At 46.2% G+C, this 23711-nt stretch overlaps 1 protein-coding gene across 3 annotated transcripts in view; it reads right to left on the bottom strand.

Moving 5' to 3' along the window:
- The window catches only part of GRIK4 (glutamate ionotropic receptor kainate type subunit 4), a 184051-nt gene that overhangs the window by 105097 nt on the left and 55243 nt on the right, over window positions 1-23711 (bottom strand). For all 3 annotated transcript variants that reach the window (XR_003994261.1, XM_030505324.1, XM_030505323.1), the window contains exon 2: window positions 16764-16897. Coding sequence is in view for 2 of the 3 variants with exons in the window: in XM_030505324.1 (XP_030361184.1) it covers window positions 16764-16845 (82 nt within the window). In the remaining variant the exon portion in view is untranslated. The remainder of the gene's footprint in view (window positions 1-16763; window positions 16898-23711) is intronic.

The following is a 23711-nucleotide window of genomic DNA, read 5'->3' as shown; positions in this document are numbered from 1 at the left end:
AGCTGGGAAATTGCTCCTCACCCTAGAGAGACAAGCTCTGAGCTACATGGAATTCAAACATCCTGATGGTCAAGGATGCAATGACAAGTCTCCTGCTGGCTCCAGCGCAGGTCCCAGTGGCTGTCCCACCAGGTGAGAAGCTGTGCACCTCCAGCATCTCCGCTGTGAGGAATAGTTGTGATGCAGCTTAGCTGGAAACTTTATTAAAATCCAATCTAATCAAGCTGCTGCGGCTCTCCATTCTCCTTACCCTTGCTCCCAGGCGCTTGTGCCTCTGTCTGTGCTGCTGTAAATGTGTCTATAAAAGTAAAATGAGCAAGCAGCCAACGGCTAAATGGCACTTAATCAGAAGAAAATGTATACCCTCGTGGATAGCAAACTGCTATTAAGTTTGGGGGGGGGGAGAGACAGAAGAAAATAATAAGCTATAAATGGACAACCAAATAAATCTCCTGCTGTACCAAGTGAGAGCACATCTGGTTAGATGCCACCTCCAATGAGTTGTGAGCAAAATATTTACTTGCCGCCAAGTACCTGGCAGCAGGACTGGGAAGGGATTACAGCTCGGAGAGCAGCACCGCTTCCACTGCCTCGGAGGCAGCAGAACATCAGGTGCCTGCCCTCTTTGGCTGCTTCCGACCCCTGAAGCAGCAAGCTGGCAGGCTCAGGCATCACTGACCAGGCTGGTGGGTCAGCTCCAGCTCACTCCCTCTGCCACAAGCACATGGGCACATGCCAGAAAAGGCATCTCCTCTCCAATAGTAGAGCCCCTCAGGCTCCATCCCTAACAGGAGCCCTAAGAGGATCAATAAGGCAACAGATGACACACCAGAGACTCCAAAGCTATAAATACCAGAGGACTTGCACACCTCTGGTCCTTGAGAGTGCCTTACTTTAATATAGAGTACTTAAGCATTAGGAGAAAATATGATTTGGGACTTGAAAGTCCCCGAGGGAAGAGCTCTCAGAGAGGGGCACCAATGCAAAGGGGATTATCGCCATAATCACAAGATTAGTTGGATAATCCCAGCCTAAAAGAGAGGTTTTGTCATCTGCAAGATGCTCAGCACCCTCGCGCTTTCATGGAAATACAGTGCAAAGCAGGCTCAGATTGACTTTGGGGAACAATATGGGGAAAGAGGAACTTGGATTCAGCAAACGCTGTGCCTTACAGTCCCATCCAAATCCATCCAACCTCAGCTAGGGCTGGCCAGCTCCTGTGTCCCTGTGCTACAGCACTAACACATGGACTTTGTGTTCCCTTACAACCCCTCTCTGCTTCAGACTGAGGGATTTTGCCGTGTTACAGATTTAATGGAGTAATGGGGTTCAGGCCTCCTACAAATGGCAAAACCAAGAAATTCAGTCCTACCAAATTGAAAGACAGTGTGATAGAAAGAACAAAATTAACTTCTTGTAGTCACCTAGCCTGGCTCTTTTAAGGAAGTGCTTGTGCAGTTGACTTGCACAAGGTAAACTAATAATTACTGGCTGTTTTCTCCTCTAGGTCATCAAGCAGACTAGCTAGCTGAGACTGAAACCTAAAGCATGTGTGTGTCATGCCCAGGCTTACAAAAAGAAGGAAAAAAGCCAGAACCCTGTACCACAATCCCAGCTATCAGACCTTGTTGCTCTCCAGGAGAAAGGCTTTTCTGTGCAACGGGAAATCCACTTGGTCTCACCACTCAGGCGTTGATATCCTGGCTATAAAAATAGATAAAACCAATGCTAATATTTTTACATTTCCAGAGTCTCAGCTTTTAACTGAACACATTCAGATTTACTACCTGGGGAGAGATCTTCTGAGAAGGCAAAGCCAGAGGTTTGTATTTCTCCTGGAAATGGCTATATTTTACAGACAACTCAGTTGTCTCAGAATCGAGGAATACACTTGTCTGTTGAATTAGCAGGGAAAGAAGGGAGAGGTGCAAGAAAAAAGTAATTCCTGCATTTAATTTCACTGTGCTTTCCATTTCTGCACCTGAAAGCAAAATTCACCTCCTCAAACTAAAACTGGAAAGGGTGTTCCTGGTGGTTAAGAAACTTCCGGTCAGGAAGCTAATGATGCTTCTCAGCATGGAACTGGAGAACATGCTCGATCCAGCTCTAGCAGAGATCTAGAAAACCAGCAGAGAAGCAACGACATTCCAAGTGTCAAGAGTGAAGAACCATGAACTATCACGTTTCGCAGCAGAGCCTGCACTTTTGGCAACGAGCTTTAGCCCTGAAAGGTTGCACTGACCTGCACAAGCAGGGAGGCGAGGATGCACATCGCACAGCATGCACTCCTATACACAGATTGCTCTGCTCTCCCTTAGAAAGGCTGCAAAAATAGCAAGCAGACAGTAACCTGTTGCACAGCTCCCTGCAGGTGCTGGCTGTGGCTCAGCACAGAGAGCCAGTTGTGCCTTTTCAAGCAGGAATAACGCTGGAATGTTTGCAGAGAGGGTTGAGGGAAAGCAAAGAATAGCACCAGGACGTTTAAAACACAAATGTACAGCTATATATTCAGCAAATAGTCTGTGTAAGGGCTTCAGGTGTTAGTCACACAGATGCTCTTTCTTGCATATCTTATGGAGTTTTGCTATGGATTTTTGTTCTCTCTTCACCTTTCGGTGTTAGAAAGCATCCGTGCTTCATGCTAGAGATGGCTTGTTTCAGTAGCAGGAAAGGAGACTCTCAAAACCAGTGTTCTTCTAAACAAAGCCACCACATTTGTTCAAAGTTAATTGATTCACTAAGCATCAGGACGCATCTTCCAAAAGCATGCTTAGTGGCACAAACTCCTGCTCAAAGACTCTGTGCTGCCAGTCGATGCCTGCAAATACTTCCCATTTTCATGCAATCAATTCAGCAGTTCCAGGACAACAAACACCCACCAATCTCTTGCCCTTTTCCATCTGAAATGGCAGGAGCCGGGCAATGAGGAGAAAGAGAAGTAAAGGCAGCAGAGGGACCACAACCAGCTCAAAGCCATCTCTAGCAATGCATGGCTGCCCCATGGAAAATGTCTTCCTCCTAAAAGGTCCTCATCACAATGCAGAGCTTTGGGGACTGAAAGCATCTGTGCAAGGGGGTTACTGAGCCCTCCTTACTGCTGCACTTTCTCTATGGACTCCTATGGACTATGAATGCTAGAGCTGGCTGACATGACCAAGAGGCTCTTACTTGACAAACAGTGACCGCTCCTCCAGGGCAAATACAGGCTGTTAAATGGGGTGGGGGGGAACAACCAACCAACCAAACCAAAAATGAAGAGCACACAGGAGCCTGTAAGGACTCCATCCTTGTGTCAGCCTCACACACATTACAAGACAGATGCAGGCGAACTTTCAAGTCTCCTGCCTTCACTTCATTTCTTTTCATAAAGCCAAGTATAGTGACCATGGATTCATTTCTCTCTCTCCCTTTTTCTTACAGTTTACAGCCCATTTTCTATCACCTGGGGAGAACTTGCGGAGTCCAGAGGTGAAAGACAACCAGCCATCCAGCTTATTATAGGTGCCAGCACAGAGAGGCAGAGACGATGGCTCCATGAGGCCTTGCTGCTCTCTCAGTGGACATTCCTGCCCCAAATATGCAGCAATGAAGCATTCAGAGACAGAACTTCCTATTCCCACATCAATCTGTGGGTTCTGTACACCATTTCCCATGGAAACAGCTGTGCCTGCATCCTGTTCAGGGCAACTCATGATGCGCTGCAAGCACACGCTGCAGGCACCTTCTCCAGGCATGGCTGGCTGCGTGTTCCTTACCCAGTCTTCTACATTCTTTTTGTTCCCAGTGTCAATGATTTTACCATCAGTATTTGCAGGGCTGTAGGGACTAAAACCACACAAAAATAGAAAACAGTAACCTAGAGACAGGGAACAGAGGGAGTTCAAAGCATTTTACTGCTAAACAACAACCCAAGCTGCCCACAAATAAAACTCCGGAGCTCATCAAGTAACTCTGACCACTGAGGGTGCTTAATAAAGATTACTTTTCTATAGCTCTACTTGCCTGAGGCATCATTTGTTCCTAATGAGATGCTTCATGGGATTTAAACGCATAAGAGAAGAATGGCCTTTTCAACCACAGCCATTACAATGAAAACAAGCTTACTGCTCCAAAACCCAAGTCACTCTGCTCAGACACATCCTACCCTGCTAATGCTCCTCAGCCATGCCAAGCTGGACCACCACAGTGCTTTCTTTCTGCCAGACCTGGTAGGCAGCTATCTCATAGCATTCCTCCACATAGACTGGTCATGCTGGGGACTTGGAGACCACTGCTTTTTGCCTGCGAAAGCCACTGCAGCCTCATCTGGCCCCAAAAGCCCATCACCAGCTTCTGCAGAGAAGCAGCACAAATGGGGCTGGTGAGGTATCTGGGGTGGTTATTGTATGGGATACCCAAGACTCTGCACAAGTCCGGCAAGGTTTTTCATTGCCAACTCAACCGTTCTTTGGCTTTGTCTTGCGTGATTGCTAATGATCATGCTATTTCTAAGCATGCCTGGAATAACAAAGCACTTCTTCCCGCTGTACCAGGGCCCCCAATGAAACAAGCATGCCAGAAATTCCACGTGCCACTGAAATGGACAGGAACATAGCAGATAATAAATGCTAAAGGTCTGCAAATTGCCTTGCAGTGCAAGGGATGTGGAACCAAATGTTCCAAAACCAAACGGCAGAAAGAACTTCCACCGCTGGTCAAAAGGGAGGTGTGTGGGGCAGCTGAACGTGACTGGAAAACCACTCTGCAGGGTAATTGAAGAACTATGATTAGGCACATCCTGCTATGGTAAAATTAGACACCTGTGAATCAGATCTGGTGCAAGGGGGAGGTTAAATGTGCTGTCAAACACTGTGGTGTGCACACATGTGCAGGCATAAGCACCAGTTCTGCAAGATGCTGAGACTACAAAACCCTCTAGCAGCGAGATGTGGTCCTGTCAGGTACAGGTTAATGGTTTCTTCTTGCCAATCAGAACCACAAATTAGGATTGGGAAGGGGGTGGAATCTGTAAGGAACGTGAAGATCCTCAAACAAACCTAAGATGACACCACATTATGACTTTTCAGACTTCATTATCCCTTGGGCTTGGCAAGAAGATCACAGAAGCCTTAAGATCATGTGGGATGAGCCTCAGGCTAGATCTTAGGCATTCATCCTGGCCTGCACCTCTATGATAGGAAACCAGAAATAATTCCAGAGGACATAGCACATACAGACCAGCTCCAGTGATTCTGCGCTGTGCTACAACACAGGGTTGTGAACAGCAATTCCCTTCACAAGAGGAAAATATGTGGGCAAATAGAGTCCCTTCCTTGCCTTTTTCCTGCTATCCCAGCTCTAACTTCTTCCTTGAACACAAATTTAGCAGCATGAGATGCAAGAAACTGCAGTATTTATGGAGATCAGGTTGTCAGGACAGCCCAGGAAAAGAGGCACAAATCCAGGATAGGAAGGCTCTGGCAGGTAATGGCTCAGCTCTGCCTGCTATCCAGCACTATTAGCTCCCCCGACAACAACAAGGGCTACCAGAGACATGGTATCTACAGAAGCCAGTCTCCTTTGAACAGATAGGAGCATAACCCAGACAGGTTACCCACAAATCTCTACAGTGTCTGGAGTTTGACCCTGGATCTCCTGCATCCCATCTAAGACTTGTAACCTACCGATGAGTTTGAAGCTGATTTCTTTCTGGAAACTGTCTGAAAACAGCTTGAAAATTCTTGAATCCTGCAAATACAGGACATGAGTTATCCTGAAATCTCAGAGTTACATGACCAAGAGGAAAATCCAGCCTCATCCCTTCTTGTGCATTAGCCTTTTTTACCCCGCATTCAGACCCTCTCCTCTAAGCCATGCACCCTTCCCATATGCCCTAAGCTCCCAGGCTCAAGTTCTGGCTCCAGCAGCCCAGAGCAGAGTCCTACAGTGCTGAAAGATGTGCTCAACACTAAGATCAGGTCCTTCCCTTACAGACAATTTCTGAAGCATCTGGAGCAGTTATGCCTTCGTGACTGTCACTAAAGAGAGATGGGCCAGAAACACATGCAAGATGACAGGTGACATCTGCATTAAGTCAGGTGGCTGGCTAAAGTTAGCTACAAGTGCCTGGTGGCTCTTCTGCCACAGATTTGTTCTTGCAGAAGCAGATAATCAGTGCCCATTAATAATTACTAGGCTCTGTCTTCGCAATGAAATTGCAGCCTTCAAGATTCCAGCTCTCTCTCTTTGCCTCCGAAATACGGGAAGAGTTCATTCCCTTGCAGCACAGCCCTTTCCGATGCTCAGGGGGAGGTCTGACTACACATACCCCAGGAAGCATCAAGTGCTGCATGGCCCTGTGCTAGAAATGCTTCCCAGGGACACATGGCATCCAGAACAGGTATCACTAAGCAGAAGAAGTGGCTTCCTATTCTGCCAGCAAAAGAAACTACCCAAGAAACTTGAACAAATATCAAACCATTTACAAAGCTGCAAATGAGATGCTCATGAAAGTACAAAGCACTCATGGGCAAACTATTACTTCCCCTTCACTCTTGTGGCTTCAATTTCTTAAGGATGACAGCACAGCCGGTCCTTCCCCTTCATCACATACATGTACCCCCATAGGCTAAACTTTTCCTCCAGGAATCCCTGCAGTAGATTAAAACTCAGTTTATTAAATAAGGCAGTAGTCTAACAAGGGTAATCCACCGATAATTTCACTCATTTAAACCCTATTTTATCTCAACCAAGTAGACTTATTTCCATTTAACAACCTTAATTCTTTTAGCACTTTCCGGCTCCCAAATTGGCTTCGACAGCAGAATTGACATTCAGCCATCACTTCCACATAAAGTTCCATTTAGTCTCTCCAAACCCCTACAGCGTCTGGAGGTGCAAGAAGAATTCATTAGCGGTGTCTTTGGGAAAATGAGCCATCTCTCCCTGCAGCCTCCTTACATTCACAGTCCTCATTTGGCAGAGGTCAAGTCAGAGCCAGCAATCACTGGGCTAAGCTGCTCCTCCACTGCAGATCCCCCCTGTGGCTCCCGTTTTACTCCATGCTCAAGTCCACCTTTGTGCTGACACACAAGTATCTGCCACCTTTGCTTCTCTGGCTGCATCCTCTTGGATGGCTTTCCCAGCATCCAGGCTGAAGGCACCCATTTGTCCTGCCTGCTCACAGCTACTTTCGATATGGATTGTGCGCTGGGTGTTGTCCTTTCTCTCCCACATGCACACTGCTTCTTCCGCTGCCCGTCAGCACAACCTACAGCTCTGTGCTTGCCATAGCTGACATCCTATAGAAAAGCAAAACTCCTTCTTTCAAGTTCTTCCATCCTTCCCTTTTTCCTCAGCAATCTCAGACAGTAGCTTCAATCTCCCCACAACGAGGTCTCTGTGAGGGAGAAGAGGAGCACCAAGGAAGAAGCAAGGCTTTGCAGGAAGGGCAGGACCTACCCCTTGCAGAGTCTGGAGCCCTGTGCAGGGCACAGCAGCAGCAGCACACAGGGGTCTGTCTCACTTGCTTTGTCAGCAGGGTGTTCTTTACTTCAGGGACTGGGACTTTTTCAGATGCTGTAGGTTCAAAACACCTGGATATCAAGAACTAGAGCTTCTGAATCCAAGCCAGGACAATTTGGGCTTTTAGCTTTACAGGGGTATGTTTATCTTAAACTGAGCCACAAGCAATTAGCTGCAGAGGGGACTATTGAGGTAAGTGCCCTTTCAGGTCAAAAGCGCCTTTTCTGGGAAGGTTGCCCAACAGTCCTGCAGTGCCTAATGCTTGCAAGAGGTCTTTAACACCTCACTGAGCTGAGTGCTGCACACATTGCATCCAGGAGAGCTGGTCCCCGAGCTTGCAGTCCACCCACCTAAGAATAAGGACAAGTGAGCTTGCCAAGAGTTACGCGGCAGGAGAATGAGGAATAAACATCTGAGGACAAGGCATATTGCTCCAAACAGAAAGAAACCCTACCTTATATTCAGTGTGAGGATCTCAGCTCTGCTCCAACAGACTGTTACAAGCTAGAGTTGCCTTGCTGCCTTCCTCCTCCCATCTGCCACCCTCCAGCTTGCCTTCTCAGAAAGGTTATAGTAGCTTGCAGGTAACTACTTCAGCTTTATCTCAACCCATGTTTAGACGCTAGGGTTGCTACCTTAATCTGCAAGGCTATCATCTATCTCAGTTTCCAAAAACCAACCTTCAAATCACATCATGGTCAATAGAGAGATGCACTTCCCTAAAAGCAAGAAACCATGTTTTTCAGCCCTGTACCCACAGGTGCCCCATCCTCAGTAGTCAGCCTTATAACTGCTCCCTGCCCTCCCACAGCTGCTGCCTGGATGGAGGGCTTGCTTCTCCTGTGTGCTTAATCACATTTTATAACTCAACCCAGCTCCTGTGCACATCCAGAGTAAATCTCCTGTTCAATTCAGATGGTTCTTTAACTGGAAGTTGATTGGTCCACGGGGAGGAACAAAACTGAAGCTCAAAGTATTGCTGATGCTGTCACCAAGTTTTCAGGTGCTCTGAGCTGCCAAGACAGCTGCTTTCTATCAAGCAAGCATTGCTCTCTATCAAGCAAGCATTGCTTTGCAGTTTGATGGCACTCACTCCAGCAAGGGGCTGCTAAGGATATTGAATTCAGGCTTATTCTGCAATGAAATCAAGCTCAGAACGGTGTGTGTGAAATCCATCCTTCCTCAACTGCCCACACAGATAGCCAAGGGCAAGGGGCTGAGCAGCAGTAATCTGTAATGCAGACTAAGGCACAAACCTATCTCATGCCGCACTGGAGCTTTCTGCAGAAAATCCAGTTTTGCTGAATTTGGCTCAGAGTTGGAATTCATTTTGGCAGCTGTTTAGGCAGAGAACCAAGCATCTTTCATTCATGTAATTGACTTTTTTTATTCATATATACATATGAAAAAATAATGAAAGAAATTGCAGAGTAGCTCCTGCTACTGGCTTTCGCTCTATGAAACAAAAAGATCTGTATTAAGAATGGCTCAGCAGCTACCTACACAAAGTGCTGCCCAGGGCCAGGAACAGTATTTAGATATAAACCAAGTTATATGGCTTTCAGATCCTGATCCTTGGCTCTGGGAGAGTCAATGTTCAGGAACCAAAGTAAAGAATCAGACCTCTGAAGCAAAACCTGTATATGCACCTACCCACATCCACCCTCTGCCTCTTGCCCCACGACTACACAGGTATGTGCCTGTGAGACAGACATCTATATATGACCTTTCCAGTGACTAGCCCCTCTCTTCCTAGCTCCTCTCCTTATAGCACATTATCCTCTTCCTGCTGAATTAGCACCTACTTCACACCCAGTCACCTTCCAGATCTCTAAGGCAGTACAGCACAGGGCAGCAGTTGGCTGCTGTGCCCTGGCACACCCCAGCTTTACCTGTGCTGGTGAGCAAACAGCTTTCATCAAACAAGCAAATATAAAAATAGAGCTCTGTGCTGATTTGCTACTTGAGCGACATGGCTCTTTTCCTGAACTACCAGCTGACTTGCCCATGCAGATGCTCTGCACGCTGAGATCTATACCTATATACTATATATGTGGGTATATAATGGATTAAAACAAAGGTTAAGGCCTCTTGGGATGTATAGTGTAGCCTGCCTTTCAGACATTAATGAGCAGAACAGATCAGTAAAAATAACTCTGTCACAGGGGTGCAAAGCATGTAAAGAGATGCTTTGTCTCACTGAATCCGTGCCTCTCCTCACCCCATGCCCTGCAGCACTGATCCAAGATATGAATCTGCTCAATATTTATTATTCATATTATTATAGTGCCAGATTCCTTAGCTGTAGACCAGGAGCTTATTATGTTTTATGTAGCAAAACCACAGCCTTGAGAGACACACATCCCTTCCACACCAATCTCCTACATAAGGCACGGTGTGCTGCCTTGCGGGCAATGCTGCCATAGCCACCTTTCTCCTGCAGAGCCATGAACAGCAGGGCAGGTCACCCCACTTTGCACCAAACCCCCTCTTTCTTTCATGAAGGATCCCTGGAACATGCAGCTCAGTCCATTTTAAGCCAAATGCAGTCAACCTTGATCGCAGGCAATTCATGTAGAAACTTCCACGGTGGAGGAAACCATCGATCCCTCCCTCTTTGGTATCCAATCCTCAGTCGGCATGCCAAATAGGCCCCTCGCTGTTTAAAATCCAAGCAAAATGAAGCAGAGATGCAGGACTCCTCCATCCCTCAAGTACTCACTCGCAGCTCAACCAGATTCCCACTCTTTCTTCCAGGGCTCCTTGCTGGGAAGCGCTCGCTTTCCTCCCGCAGTTTTCCCTCGCACTTCCATGGTGCTAATGAGCCTCCTGCCTCTGCAGGCAGAGAAACCACCCAGCCTATCCCCAGGAAAACTCACATTTGCAGAGCCAGAGGGAGCAGCATGCAAGCCCCTGCCTGCACACAATGACCACCCAGCGGCTGCCTTCTCCTCACATACCAACAGCTAGAACATGCTGCCCTAGTGCCCAGCATCAAAAGCATCCAGGAAAACCCCTTTTCACTGGATCTCAGAAAAGAACAGGCTAGATAAGAGACCGCAGCAGTCACCAGCAGCATCCAGCCCCTCTTTGAAGAGCTTCAGTTGCCTTTACCTGAAAACACCACCTCCTTTTATCCTGGAAGTAGCTTCCATGGATGAGTTGCCTTTGCTCACTCAGGGAAGGGAAGCTATGGCTAGGAGAGGAGCACTGTTAGCCACCCTTCCTAGCGCTGTAGCACAGCAGTACCTGGGCAGAAGTGTGAAGAATCAAAGGCAAGTCCAGGCAAGGCATTGCTGAAAGGGCCTGCATCTCTATGAGTAACTTGTGAAAATAAATATTTACGCACAGAACTCAGAAAACATACATAAAATATCACACTCCTAGAAGAATAATGAAAACAAAATTAAAAGGGCAAACAGTTAAATGAATATTGTATTTTTCTCTACCTTTCATCACTCTTCAGCAGCAAGTGGCGAATAACTATGAATCTACTTTACCTTAATGAACTTAAACTGAGCTTTTTTAATACTGGGGGAAACTGATATTGTTTCAGCCAGACGAATTTACTACATCATGCATTAACAAAGATGTGGATACCTCTCTTCCTCCTGCACAGTTCTCTATTTCTTTAGAGTTTCAGAGCCTAGGAAAGTCCTGAGCAAAATGGGAAAGCCTTTTAAAAATAATCAAATCAATGTAAGCCAAACCCTACTTTTGAGGGCTGAAATGAGCCCAGTGAGGTATGAATCGAGCAGAGGGAAGAACTGTAACTCAGGCACCCAGTAGCGCTTCCCAGCTCCAAGGGCTGGGTGTGCTGCTGGGCTACATCCCAGGGCAAGTCTCTCAGGACACAGGCAACTACTGTGTGGGCTTGAGGGGAACAACGGGGTGCCCTAGGCAAGCCTCTAGCTTAGGTCTCCAGGACTAGGACCGTAATGTACCCACGGGAAGCATCTATCCATTTAACATGAACCTAGCTGCAGTCCATACCTGCCTCTGTCACCACTGCATGAAGACAGCCCTCCATTCATGCCTTCTTTCTCCAGATGCAACTTAGCAAACATTTTGCAAACATTTAACTCCTCTACTATCCCTTGTGCCCAACAGGTACCCCTCAACCCGCCCCCCCAGAGCAACTACACCCCCCTCCCACCCCACTCCTCAAGCCAGGCTGCTATTATCACAGTCCAAACATGATGGGACTTGAGAGTATGTGTCAAACATCCCAGGAGTGCTGCTGCTGCTCAGGTACAGCCTCGGGCCCTGGCATCCTGTAGCTCACAATGGCTTATTTTTAAGGAAATTTAAGGATTATTTTTAATCCTTTAAAAGCAGTTAGGTCCACACACAGAGAAGCCAGCTAATCTCACGTGTCTCAGCGTTGTGCTTTGTTTTCTAGCCCAGTTCTTCCCCTCCAGCCTGCTGCCTTCTGGCAAGGAGTCATCAGCTGAGCCGTGACCTGCATAGACAGTACCTAATGCCTCTGCTCCCACCGCTGGTGGGAGAGCTGGCCACAGACAGCATCACCTAACCCCTACCAGAGGCTTTGTTTTCTTTAACACTATTCGTGATTACAAGAGGAAAGGTTTTCCAGCAACAGCACCACCATGTGAGGCTCAGAGATTGTTTCTTTGCTCTAAGCTGATCGCTGCAGCCTTGCTGGGTTCAAAGCCAGGGTAAGGCCACTTGTCTGCTGGGGAATAGCAAATTGGTGGACAGCAGTTTAATGCAATTGCATTGATATCATCCACAAAGGCCTTGGATATGCCAGAAAGCAACAATGCATACTGAAAGGAGTTTATGCTTTGCCTGTGCTAAATGTGCTCCTCTGCTTCCAGGCAGGTGAGAGAAGTGGAGTTTCAGGCCATATCAGCTAACTGCAATCGGGATACAGGGGTAGTAGGGGTGGCACAAGCCAACCTGCCACAAAGCCACAGCTCTGCCTGCCATAAAGGGCACAGTCATGTTTCTCCCCATCTCAGAACGCATTTGTACCTGTCCGCTGTGGCTAACTTCAACACTTTCCTGTTACTGCATCCAGGGGACTGGCTGCACCCTCCTCATCAGTGGCACCATCACCCTTCTAAATGTTAATGTTTAATAGCGTGCTGCCTTGTGGGATCTTCTCTGCAATGCCTTTAGGAGAATTATGTATATCCTCTGGGAGCTGGGGAAGCTGAACTAAACGGTCCACAATTCTCTTCATTGCCGTTATCGTTCATTTTTGCCTTACACATTTTTAATGTTCAGCACTTCTTCCCTGCTACCAGCCCTCACACACCAATGTACGAAGTGCGCTGGACAGGGAAGAAGCACGCTGTGCAGCTATGTGGACCTCAGCTCACTAAACACGTAAGTGCCTCAGGAGAGTAATTATGCAGGGCTGCAAGGCCACAGAAATGATGCTCTGCTACACTGGTCTGTGACAGGTAGGAAATAGAGGGGCACTATACAATCACAGTGATGCAGAAAAAGCTGGATGCGTGTCTCCAGTCTGTCTCTTCCACATACTGCAGCATGCACAGCTATATGCCAGCCCTTTCCCATGACTCCACATGCTCTGGGGAATCCCAAGAACATTTTCTTGACATTGTAGTTCCATGATCAGAATAGATATAGGAGATTCAAAGCCCTTTAGTTATTCCAGATTTTTGGAAACGTGCCTAGAAACAAGGACAAATATCCCAGGCTGGCACTTCAAGTCCCACCGTCAGTTTAGACTCCATGGAGTCTTCGACCACATATTGCTTCCCTGGTGGACAAAACCCTACCACAAGCCCTGGGACAGCAGTGCAGGCTGTTCAGTGGGTATGGGACAGAAGAACACCCAAGTTTCACCAAACAAAATACCCTTAATGCTAGAGCTGCATCTTGCGTTTTGTATAAAGTTTGCAGAGCTGGAAGGAAGAGGAAGGGAAGATGTTTGGACAGATAGAGGCAATTACAGAAGAGAGCACTTAAAAGAGCTGCAGGGCTGAAGGAGGCCTTGCTAGGAGTTTATCACTAGATTGTATATCAGTGCTACTGAACGTACTGCTAGTTAGGGCAATGCCATGTATAAACTACAACTTTGGCTTGTATATGAATTTTCAATGAGCTGTTAGTAAACCCAATGAATCCAGCAAAACACCACCAATTTAGAGCGCTGACAGTCTGCTCTACAAGATCAAGTAAATAACTCCGTAAATAACTCAAGTAAGTTTCCTGACACTTTATTGAGCATGAATGAACAAACAAACAGAAAACCCCAGAATTACTTTTGCAGCCACTACATGCTGCAGGAAACCAGAGCTAGGGGAGATGCTGGCCCAGAGCGTGCTGCACCAGCCATCCTCCTTGCCTGCCACTGGGGTGTGCAGGAGGATGCTATGTCTTTGCTGCTTTTGGCATGGTTGGATACAAGGGCACACACTGGGCAAACACCAACTGTTGGGATTTGCTCTCAGGATATTTTGGTAGGACATTTATTGTCTCTTCTCAAGGGCTACAGCGTGTCTTGAGGCAATTCTGTACATACCTCCTGGAACTCTTGAAAACTTCTGAGAACATGCCCATTCCTGCCTGCATTTTCATACCCTGATCGCAATCAGCTTTTGAGCATCTATTGAATAATATTTCACCAAGACAGAGCAGGTAAGCTGACTGATAAACAAAAGACACTCTTAAGGAAAAAGACACTATTTTGATAAAACATGTGGCTTAGTGTTTTTCCCCACACAATGAACTAGGGGACTTTCTCCAGGATTGGATCAGAAGGGAACACACAGAGTTTAAGACTGAAAAATCTCAAAGGTTTTCACCAGTGTTTTTCCTTGTGTATGAAGAAATAGAGTATACGATAGTCTACAGATTGTTCCTATGCATTCCAACATCACAGGGAAGGTCGCCCTGTAGGCTATATTCTGCTCACTTTCTTGCATAGATTGTGCCTCTAAAGCTCACCGCAATGCAACACTCATTGTTGGTCCTGGCCAGGCTAGCAACATTTCCTGTCACTATGTACTCAAAGATTAAGCAATCTGCTGCCTAGAAACTCCACTGAGAAATATCTGGGCGAAGATCCACCCGAAACCCCAAGAAAGCAGCAGCATTGAAGCTCAGTGCTTAGTTTAAAAGCCAAGTGCTCCTGACTCAGCACCAACATGCCTCTTTCTACCCTGGAAGCCAAGCGCAGCAGGCAGTAATCTCTTCTAGCAACTTGGTGAAGTACCCAAACACGACATGGCCTATGTTCACTTCACATTACTAATCATACAACTGTGCATTTGAGCGGTCTATTACCAGATGGGCCTCAGAATGATTTTAAATGTTAGCTTGCATTTTGTTTGAATATTTAAATGTTCATGCTGGCCTGTTTTCCTTTCTTATGCAGCGCGTTGATTTATGTTGCTAGAACCATATCTCCTTGCCTTGCCAAAAGCATGCATTGGGGAAGGATTTCAGGGCTGCTAGTAATATTTTTTCTGCCCTTTTATTCTGTCCTTTATTTTTATTAACTTTTTTGCTGGATAGATTGTTAAAATAAAAGTGTGTCTTGAAGAAACAAAGATAAAACCCCAAACCCCTCCTCAGCCCTTTGCCCATCTGCTTCAGACACAGTTTTCAGCGCAGTTAGCTCTGTGGCCATGAGTAAAACAAAAGCAGTAGATATGTACTGACATACCCACCCCAGCTTCCCCTCCCTTAGGAAATCCACATGTGGGAATCAACCAGGTAGGTCCATGGTCAGGACTCCAGATGTCCCATTCTTAGAAGGCAGGAGGTGACTGAAGACACTTGACTGCAGGACCTCGGGCCACTCTTACATTGAACACTATCTGTCCCCTGAACATACAGACACTCCGGCTTGTTCTTGCCTGCCCTTAGAGATCTGCACTGACATGGCCTCACAGCAGCCACCATTAACTCCATTGGGGAACCCTAAGCATGCACCAAGCTGAGACCTGGAAGGGAGCAGCTAATCCTGCCTAGTATCTGTCCCCAGTGCAGTGCAGAACAGATTGTCATTTCCAGCCCTCAAGCAGGAACACAAAAGCACAGTCCCACCTCTCACAAACACCATTTGGGTTGCACTGCTCCCAGACTCATTTGCATCCAAGTGCTACTACGTGTGCTGCTGGGGGAGCTCCCCTTCCCCTCACATTCCCAAGCACCCACAGCTCTCACCCCACAGAAGATGGCTGGGGCACAAGGTACAATGAAGGATCTTTCACCCTCAGCATCCTGATAACACACTGTCCATCCCCAACCCTGTCTGCTGGCTCAAGTGGGGGATCTGCCCATCAACATGAAATGCAGCCTGCAGAGCTGAGGCTATGCAGCATGAGCGCTCCACGTGAATCACAGTTGCTGGGGATATAAAACACCTAGCCGCCCTTCCCGGACTCCTGCCAGCACCGACCCTCCCTTGCTATATTTCTGAGCTGCTCCATGCTACACTAGCAGAGGGGAGAAGTAATTTTACTTCAAGTGTCACCTCTGAAAGTTGCAAGTGGAAACAGGAATAGATTAGCTTATCTGCAACAAATAGTTAATAAAACCAGCTAGTAGCTCTAGAGAGAACAGTCAGGAAGAGCAGTTTCCTTTCTAAACAACAGAGTCAAGTGTCAAAAATGCAAAGCAAGTGTCATTACAAGGTTTCTGGATGCATTTCTTTTCCCTAATCCGCCCAGGCAGCAAGCAAAGATGATGATTCCTCTTCTTGAACACTCTTTGATAAAGCCAAAAGGAGACCAAATGCATAGGACTTTCTTTCAAAGGAAGCATTTTGGAGTTATTAATGGTCTTGCGGCACCGCTTCACTAGGTTTGGTTTGGGCTCTAACGCTCCTTGCTCATCCATGTGAGGACAAATAAACTTGTGATAGAAAACTACTTCCTTTTGTGCGGAGCTTAGGAGAGCATCAAGCAGAGCCTGGGGAAAGTTTCATTCCTCAGTGCGTCTTTGAGGACTGGCTTTCACTTCAAATTATACAGGAAGAGGTTCCCAGTCAGGTAGAATCACCACCATAAAAATCAACGAAAATACATACACCCACCACAAACCGCGTTTCATTTACAAGACCAAGAACGTTTCCAAACTGCAGGTGGGACTCCATACCTCAGCCCCACCTGAACAGTGAGCACACCACCAAGGCAAGGAGCCCAGCCACCACAGGCAAGGCTTGGCATCCCTGATCCGAGCATTTCTACACAGAGTGGTCCAACCAATGAGCAGAAGGATGGTTAAGCACAGGTCAGAGCAAACTTTGTACTCACCAATCCTCAGGGAATGGGGGCTGGCAGCGATCCTCATCAGCCACAGCAGAAGGAGCACCAGAGGCGCCAAGACACGGGGCATCTTCCATAAATCCTCATGGAGCCCTTTGGTGGTCTGGGCATGACATAACTCTCTGCAGAGAGAGAACACAAGGCACCATGAGCACCTCTGCTCTTGAACCAGATTCTCAGCAGGATGACACTGCTTCGAGCTTGCCAAGCACTTGGGACAAAGAGTCTATTTACCAAAGGAGGAGGAGGAGGAGGAAGCTATTTACAGACTATGAATTATTCAGGAATTGGAGTCAAACTGGGCAAAGAGCTTCCCACAACAGCAACAAAAAATGGTAGAAAAATGAGGAAAAGTCCAAATATTTCATCTTGGCATTTTTAGCATTTCCACAAAAACAAGTGGAAATCAATACGGAGTCAGATCTCTAATTTCTCTTTCCACCTTCCCCCCCCCTTTATTTCCACTCAAAACAACCTACAACTTAAAATATAATACTGACTTCTGGTTTTAGGATAGGACAAAACATTTTCATACCAAAATATGACTTGAGGGGTTGTGGTTGAAGAGTGTCACTTTGGCCACCAAACTAGGAACCCATTATTTGTACTGCTCCTGCCCCAATGCCACTCACCACCTCCTTCCCTCCCTTTAAGATGGAAGAGGATTCAGGACAACACCAAGAGCAGGACCGCCCAACACACAGAGGTTTAACTTTCAAAGCTGAAACACCATCGGAATGAAGAGCAGTAGGTGGACAATCCACAAACCTATCATTAGTACAATTATTGGCACTGGTTGTCCCACAGCAGACTCCTGCAGCACAGTTAGACAAATTTTTAACAAATACCATTTTAAACAGCTACATAGAGAGGAGATTTTACTTTATAGAAGAAATGGTTTAACCTCAAGTTGATAAAATCATCTCCAAGGCAGCAATGTCCTTAAATGCTCACCATTTAATCTGTTATTTTATCTCTCCCTTGTCCAATTATCTGGCAAACATTCTCATACTATTCCATTTGTCTAATTCTTCAGCTAAATACTCCAGTCCTGATACAGGCAGAGTCTTTAATCTGCCTTTGAAGTTACCAGTAGTTTTGTTCAAGAAAGACATAGCTTTTTACTTGGAATTTTTCTATTTGTCTAATTTTAGATTACATTCAGATTTCCTCCATCTCATCTCAGCACTCCTCAGAGGAGCTCACCGCTTTTCACAGGGAAAGAAACATTTAGATGTGCCCATAGAAGCAGAGAGAACACAGGGGCTGAGGAGGGAGCACATCTCCATTCCCTGAGGCTTGATCTCTCTCTGGATCAATGTCTCCCTTGCATTCTAAGTCCCAATTCTCTCCATTGGAGAAAAATCGAGGGACTCCATGCTCAAATGTCAGTTGGGCATTTGAAGAGCATCCTGATGGCAGAAGTTGTGAGCTCAATGCATTTTTAAGCAGCAAAAGCTGCCAAAAACCACCAGGATATCATTAGCCCCCTCTGAGAAGGGCAATGACAATTTTACCTTGTTTTTAGTGGGAGATACAGATTAATTCCTAGGGAGTAAAAAACCCTAACAGGTTAAGCGCATGGTAAATTGGTTACATGGAAGTGTTGGCAGCAGCACAGACAGATTGTGGAGCAACATATCATTTGAGCACTTTGAAGCAGTTATTTCCAAACTTTCCGAGTTACTGACAGAACAGCAGGATCACATCAGATTTATTCACACCAGTATCACAGCACAGGCTAGGGAACCAACACTGAAGTTGCACACAGGCACACACACAAATCCCACCTCAGCCTTTCCCTGCAGAGCCATAGAAGGAGCCAGTGGAACCTCAAGAGGAGCTTGAGTTCTGCATCCCAAAGAGCTGCATCATGCTCAGGATCAGCTCCAAAGCTGCTGCCCCAGACTAATAGTCTTTTCTCTTCCTTTAGGACCTGCACCGCCGCCCTAGGCATGCTTTCAGGGCAAACAATGTCCTGAGCAGCCAGCCAGTGGTGATTAACTACATGTCAACTAGCAAAGCATCTGATAAAGGATCTCAGATGTGTTTTGCCTTCTTTCTCCTCTACTGTCCCCTCCTGCCTGGCCAAGAGAGTCTAGAAGAGACTACAAGAGCCATTAGAGAAAGAGAGGCAGAGAAAGGCTTCAAACGCATCTTGACACATGTCTATAAACCTGGCAAATGCTTGTCCCTGCTGTTTCCTCACCACAGCATCACCTCTTTGTTCAAAAGAGCAACTCATCAAAAGGGATTTGTACCAAAAACTAGCAGAAACCTTTAGCACTTCGCATTGCACCATCACCTTTAGCAGGGTATCTGCACCCCCCACAGCCCATTCCACCTTCTCACCCCTTCCTTTTGAACATCCGAGGGATGGACCACAAGGCCAGTTCTCCTGTTTGCAGCCTGGTTTGGTAAGAGGCAAATTACAAGATTCCCAGGGAAGCAGCTGCCTTTGCATCACCAGCTTAGTGTTAATAGCAAAGCTAAATAATAAATACAGGGCACCCGCTGTGCTGTTCTACGTGAGCAGCAGGGTTGTAATTACCTAGAACATGGAGCACAGAGGGATGCTGCGATCACCTAACACATTACCCACTGCTAAGAACAGCTTCCCAGTGCTTGGATTTTTGAGCACGAACCCAAAGAACAGCTGTCAGCAATAGAAATACACCTTGGGGTTCGCCAAAGAGCAGAACTACACAGGCTCCTGCAACCCATACCCATTGACCATCTGGCTGATGAAGGTGCTTGCAAAATACCCAAGGATTGCAACAGGACACTTTGCCATCATCACGCCTGTGCCACTGAGCAGTGGGAACAGACATGGGAATTCAAGACTCAGGATGAGAGGGAAAGGAGAGGGAGGATTTTTCCTCCTAGCCTAACATCAAGGTATCTACTCTTAGAAGAACAAAGTGACATTTCAGTCCCTGCGATTCTCTTCATCTCCCCAATCCCCAAGTTGCTCCTATCTCCTACTCTCTAAATTCAGGCATGAAAGGGTGGTAAACACAGTTCAAAACCCCTTCTTTGTAAAGCAATGTTTGCCTTGCTGAGTTAGCTGTCCTCCCAACAGCCGTTTTGCTTCCTTACAGCTGCAAGGTGCACCTTTCTCTCTCTCTTATCTCCCCACGAGTAGCCATAAAACACGCTTTCTGCCCAGATGCAGCAATGAATCGTAGGTATCAAGACCAGTGCAGCCTGAAATTCCACACAGAGAGGGCAGGAAGATAACCCTCTTTCATGCAACACAAAGCAGAAAGCCTTAGAAGCCAAGAAAACACTTAAGAGATCAAGGGTAGTTAGCAACTTGCTGCACTAATTCTTGTGCATGCGGAGACGGCTTATCCCAGGCTCATTCTCACCACAGTTTGCTGGAAATAAATCAAATCAACTTCTTTTACTGAAGTTTGCACCAAGAACACGCCAGCCTGTTTGTACATTCACAGCTCTTGCATTAATGGTTTCTCTTTATTATACTGGCAGCGTGCTATGACAGCAAGCAAGCCTGGTTGATGGACAGCTGTTTATAAAGCAGCCTGAATCTGCTACCTCCAAAAGGGGTAGGCTGGCTAGAAAAGACTTTCATAGGTCCTTCAGGGTGGTACATGAGTTGCTGAATAGGTGGTGGATCACAAGCTGGCCCCTGGCTTCTCTCTGCACAGCACAAGTCTATAATTTATTTCCTCTTAAGCTCTTTTTCATCTGTAGCTCTGAAAATTCAAGAGAATAAAATAAATCAAGACTGTACTGAATAGTTTTGAGTTCTCTCTGGAGATAAAAGTCTCTAAATACCAAGCAGAATTATGGACAATTTGCTCCTCAGAGGAAGCAACTTGCTTCTGAAACTACTTATGCATTTTTAATGATCATGAGATAGCAATGAAGAAGAGGATCATCACCACACCGTCCTGGTATTATGAGATTTTTGCAAGCAAATTCCTAGACAATACAGCAAAAGCCAAAAGGCTGAATAAAATGTTAAATCGTGGAATAAAACCCTCCTGAAGCTGCCACACCAGTGGTGAAGATACGCCTGAACACCAGCCACCTCTTTCCTCTCCCTCTTGTTCCCTCTGCCAAGGACACTTAAGAAACCCAGGCGCATTGCTATTTCTGTTCACACTTGCAAAGATACTACCACACTGAAAAACCTGCTTGCCACCTGCCCGACACATTTGTCCTGTCGCATCTGTATCGAGCATGCTGGAGAGCCCTGGTGATGTGCTGCATCCCATCAAGATAGGGCACAGCATCTCCAGCTGCGCTTCACTCCATGGTCCTGGGAAGAGGCTTTCAAAAACCCCAACATGTGCTTTATATCCTGATGTAACCTCCATTTTCTTCTACTGCAAACCCCCTACACCAGTGTCTGCAAGCTCACAGAGAAACCACAAACACCCTTTAAAATTGGCAGCAACTTCAATCTTATCCAGGCAATCGGGAAGCAGACTTTTACTCAAACGCTACTTTGGAGGTGGCTTTGGTGTTGATGGATCTTTCTGTGCATCACCAGAAGCTTGATGAATGGTGAGAAAATGCAGCTCAAGCAAAGCTAGAGTAATCCTCACAGCTGAGACAACAAATTTAACAGCTGCAGAGCAGCAAGGAACTCTGAAGAACTGTCAGGAAATATCAACAAACAACTTAACAGAGCCTTTTTCATTCTTTCGACAAGCAAAGAAAGCTATTTCCTTTTGCAAAGCTTCATCTGCAGAGAGGCTCAAATTTAAATGGAACAGACAAGAGGGAAAGCAACTGAAAAACATTTCAACAAGTGGCTGTTGCTGGGCTTGAGAAAGTGCCTATGCATCTCAGGGGGAGGGGAGAAACTAAATTGCAAGCCTGCCCCAGGGATACAAAGAGCTATGTTCAATTAAACTGAAAAAAATCACTCCATTTAAAGCTACCGACAATATGTTTTCCGCTGCAAAATGCATAATTAGCATGGGTAAATCATTACCACCAGGTATGGTTGCAGTCAAAACCTCAGTAAGATTGAGAGAAGGATCAGGCGTTTATAAAGAGAATGAATAGCTGGAATTACAATAGTAAAGTTCTGGGCTTTTTAGAGAGAAAATAAGATTTTGGAAGGCATGTAAAACCCTTCATGCTGCAAGGCACTGGCTAACTCTCTGTGTCTGAGGGTTAGAAGAATCACCCCTCGGGGCAAGCCTCTATACACTGCTTCTGAAAGCAGCTAGTATTGAAAAAGGATACATAACAATATGAACCACAGCTCTGTTCCAGTCTAGCAATTTCTATGTTCCTATAAAAACTATGTCTCCTTTGAGATTTCATCACCATTAAAGAGCCTGCTTTCCTTTCAGCCACCATGCCTCTCCTCTTCTCGCATTGCCCTCACGATATTCACACTGTGGCTTGCCAGGGATGAACTCATCTGAGGTGAGAGACAGACCGGTGGTATCTCTCTTGCCCAGGTATTGGGGGGACAAAAGGACCTCTGGCTCTCCATCACACCACAGTGACAGCACAGCTCCCAGAGGGTCATTCATTTAGCACCAGAGGAGGGTGATATTCAAGAGAAGGTGATGTTGGTGATAAATACCTGCTCAGCTGATACATAAAATGGATTTTTTTTTTAAATTCTCTTAACTGTGTTCTTTTATCTCTCTCTTTTTCTATTTTTTTCCCTCCACCCTTCGTGACTTCCAGAAAAAGAAGCAAGAAACTTCAAGGAGAAAAGAATTCTGGAGGCAGTGAAGCAGAAGGACGAATGTATTTCTGACATTTCTCATTCCTTAGGATTATTTCCTTAACTTCCTCTCTCTGCAATCCTGAGTTCTCTCTTGTCTCACCCTTCTCAATCCTCCCCTGCATTAGCAAAGCTTGATCAACTTTTCCTATCATTGCTTAGAGATAAAAGCAATATGTACCCATCTTAATTCCTCATACAAGCTGCATATAGACTCAGCTATCTCGAAGGAAGATTTTCCACAGCACTATCAACCACAGACCTGTGAACAGGAGGAGACTTCAGCAGTTACAGCTTCAGACTGAGTCACAGGATGTCTTTATTCAATTACTCGCTCCTCCACAGGCTTGTCACAGGACCCATCAGGCCCCTCAGGGCTGGTCAATACTTGGAAGCTGTATTGGCACAGCAAAATGAATTACGAGTGTGAAAACCCCACTTACCCCCTCAGAGTCATGCTTACAGAAGTCCCGTTACAGACATTGACCTGACAGCATTAAAACTCATTTGTTGGGGCAGCGTATTTTATTCTAGGAACAGGTTTAAGCTGCTTCTCTACTAGGAAATTTTGACACTACAACCATAATGGCAAACTCCTTTGGGCACACGAGAGGATTCAGTCTGTGTGCTGCTGTCCCCTGTCTTTCTGCCCTGCGCCACAGCACGCTGCGAGGCACAGCAAAGCCTTCAAGATGAGGGGATTACAAGACCAGTACCCTTCCAAACCATCCCAGCACGACCTTCCTGAAACCATCTACCAAAAGCTTCCCCTGGCTTTGACAATTCACTTCTCACTGGGAAAAAAGAAAACCAATGAAGAGAAAACTAAGATCATGTGGGATTTTCTCCCTCCCTGGTGCCCACGATTTATTTTTATTAACAAACAATAGCAGCTAAAAGCACTGTGGCCTCACACAGCGACGACGTCTGCTCTATCCACTTCAGACACTCTTAATTGCCTTGAAGCTGTTATCTTACAGGAAAAAATCACGACAAGGCTAGGGGAAAGGGGGGGATGTGTCTGTAGGTGGAAGGAAAAAGGCATTTTTTTTCTCCAGATGAGGATATCAAACTGCCATTAAACAGGGGCCAGAGATGTCCACACCAGCACTGCTCCTCCGATCTAAGAGCTGTATGTCATGATAGACACAGAGACACAGGCTTCATCTAGGAAATGGTTGGAGATCTCTAGGCAGCTGGGTAGCAGAAAGGGC

Source organism: Strigops habroptila, chromosome 17, assembly GCF_004027225.2.
Source record: "Strigops habroptila isolate Jane chromosome 17, bStrHab1.2.pri, whole genome shotgun sequence".
In the NCBI taxonomy this organism is placed as follows: Eukaryota; Metazoa; Chordata; class Aves; order Psittaciformes; family Psittacidae; genus Strigops; species Strigops habroptila.
The sequence above is the reverse complement of the archived record's forward strand: the minus strand, read 5'-3'. Positions and strand labels throughout refer to the sequence as shown.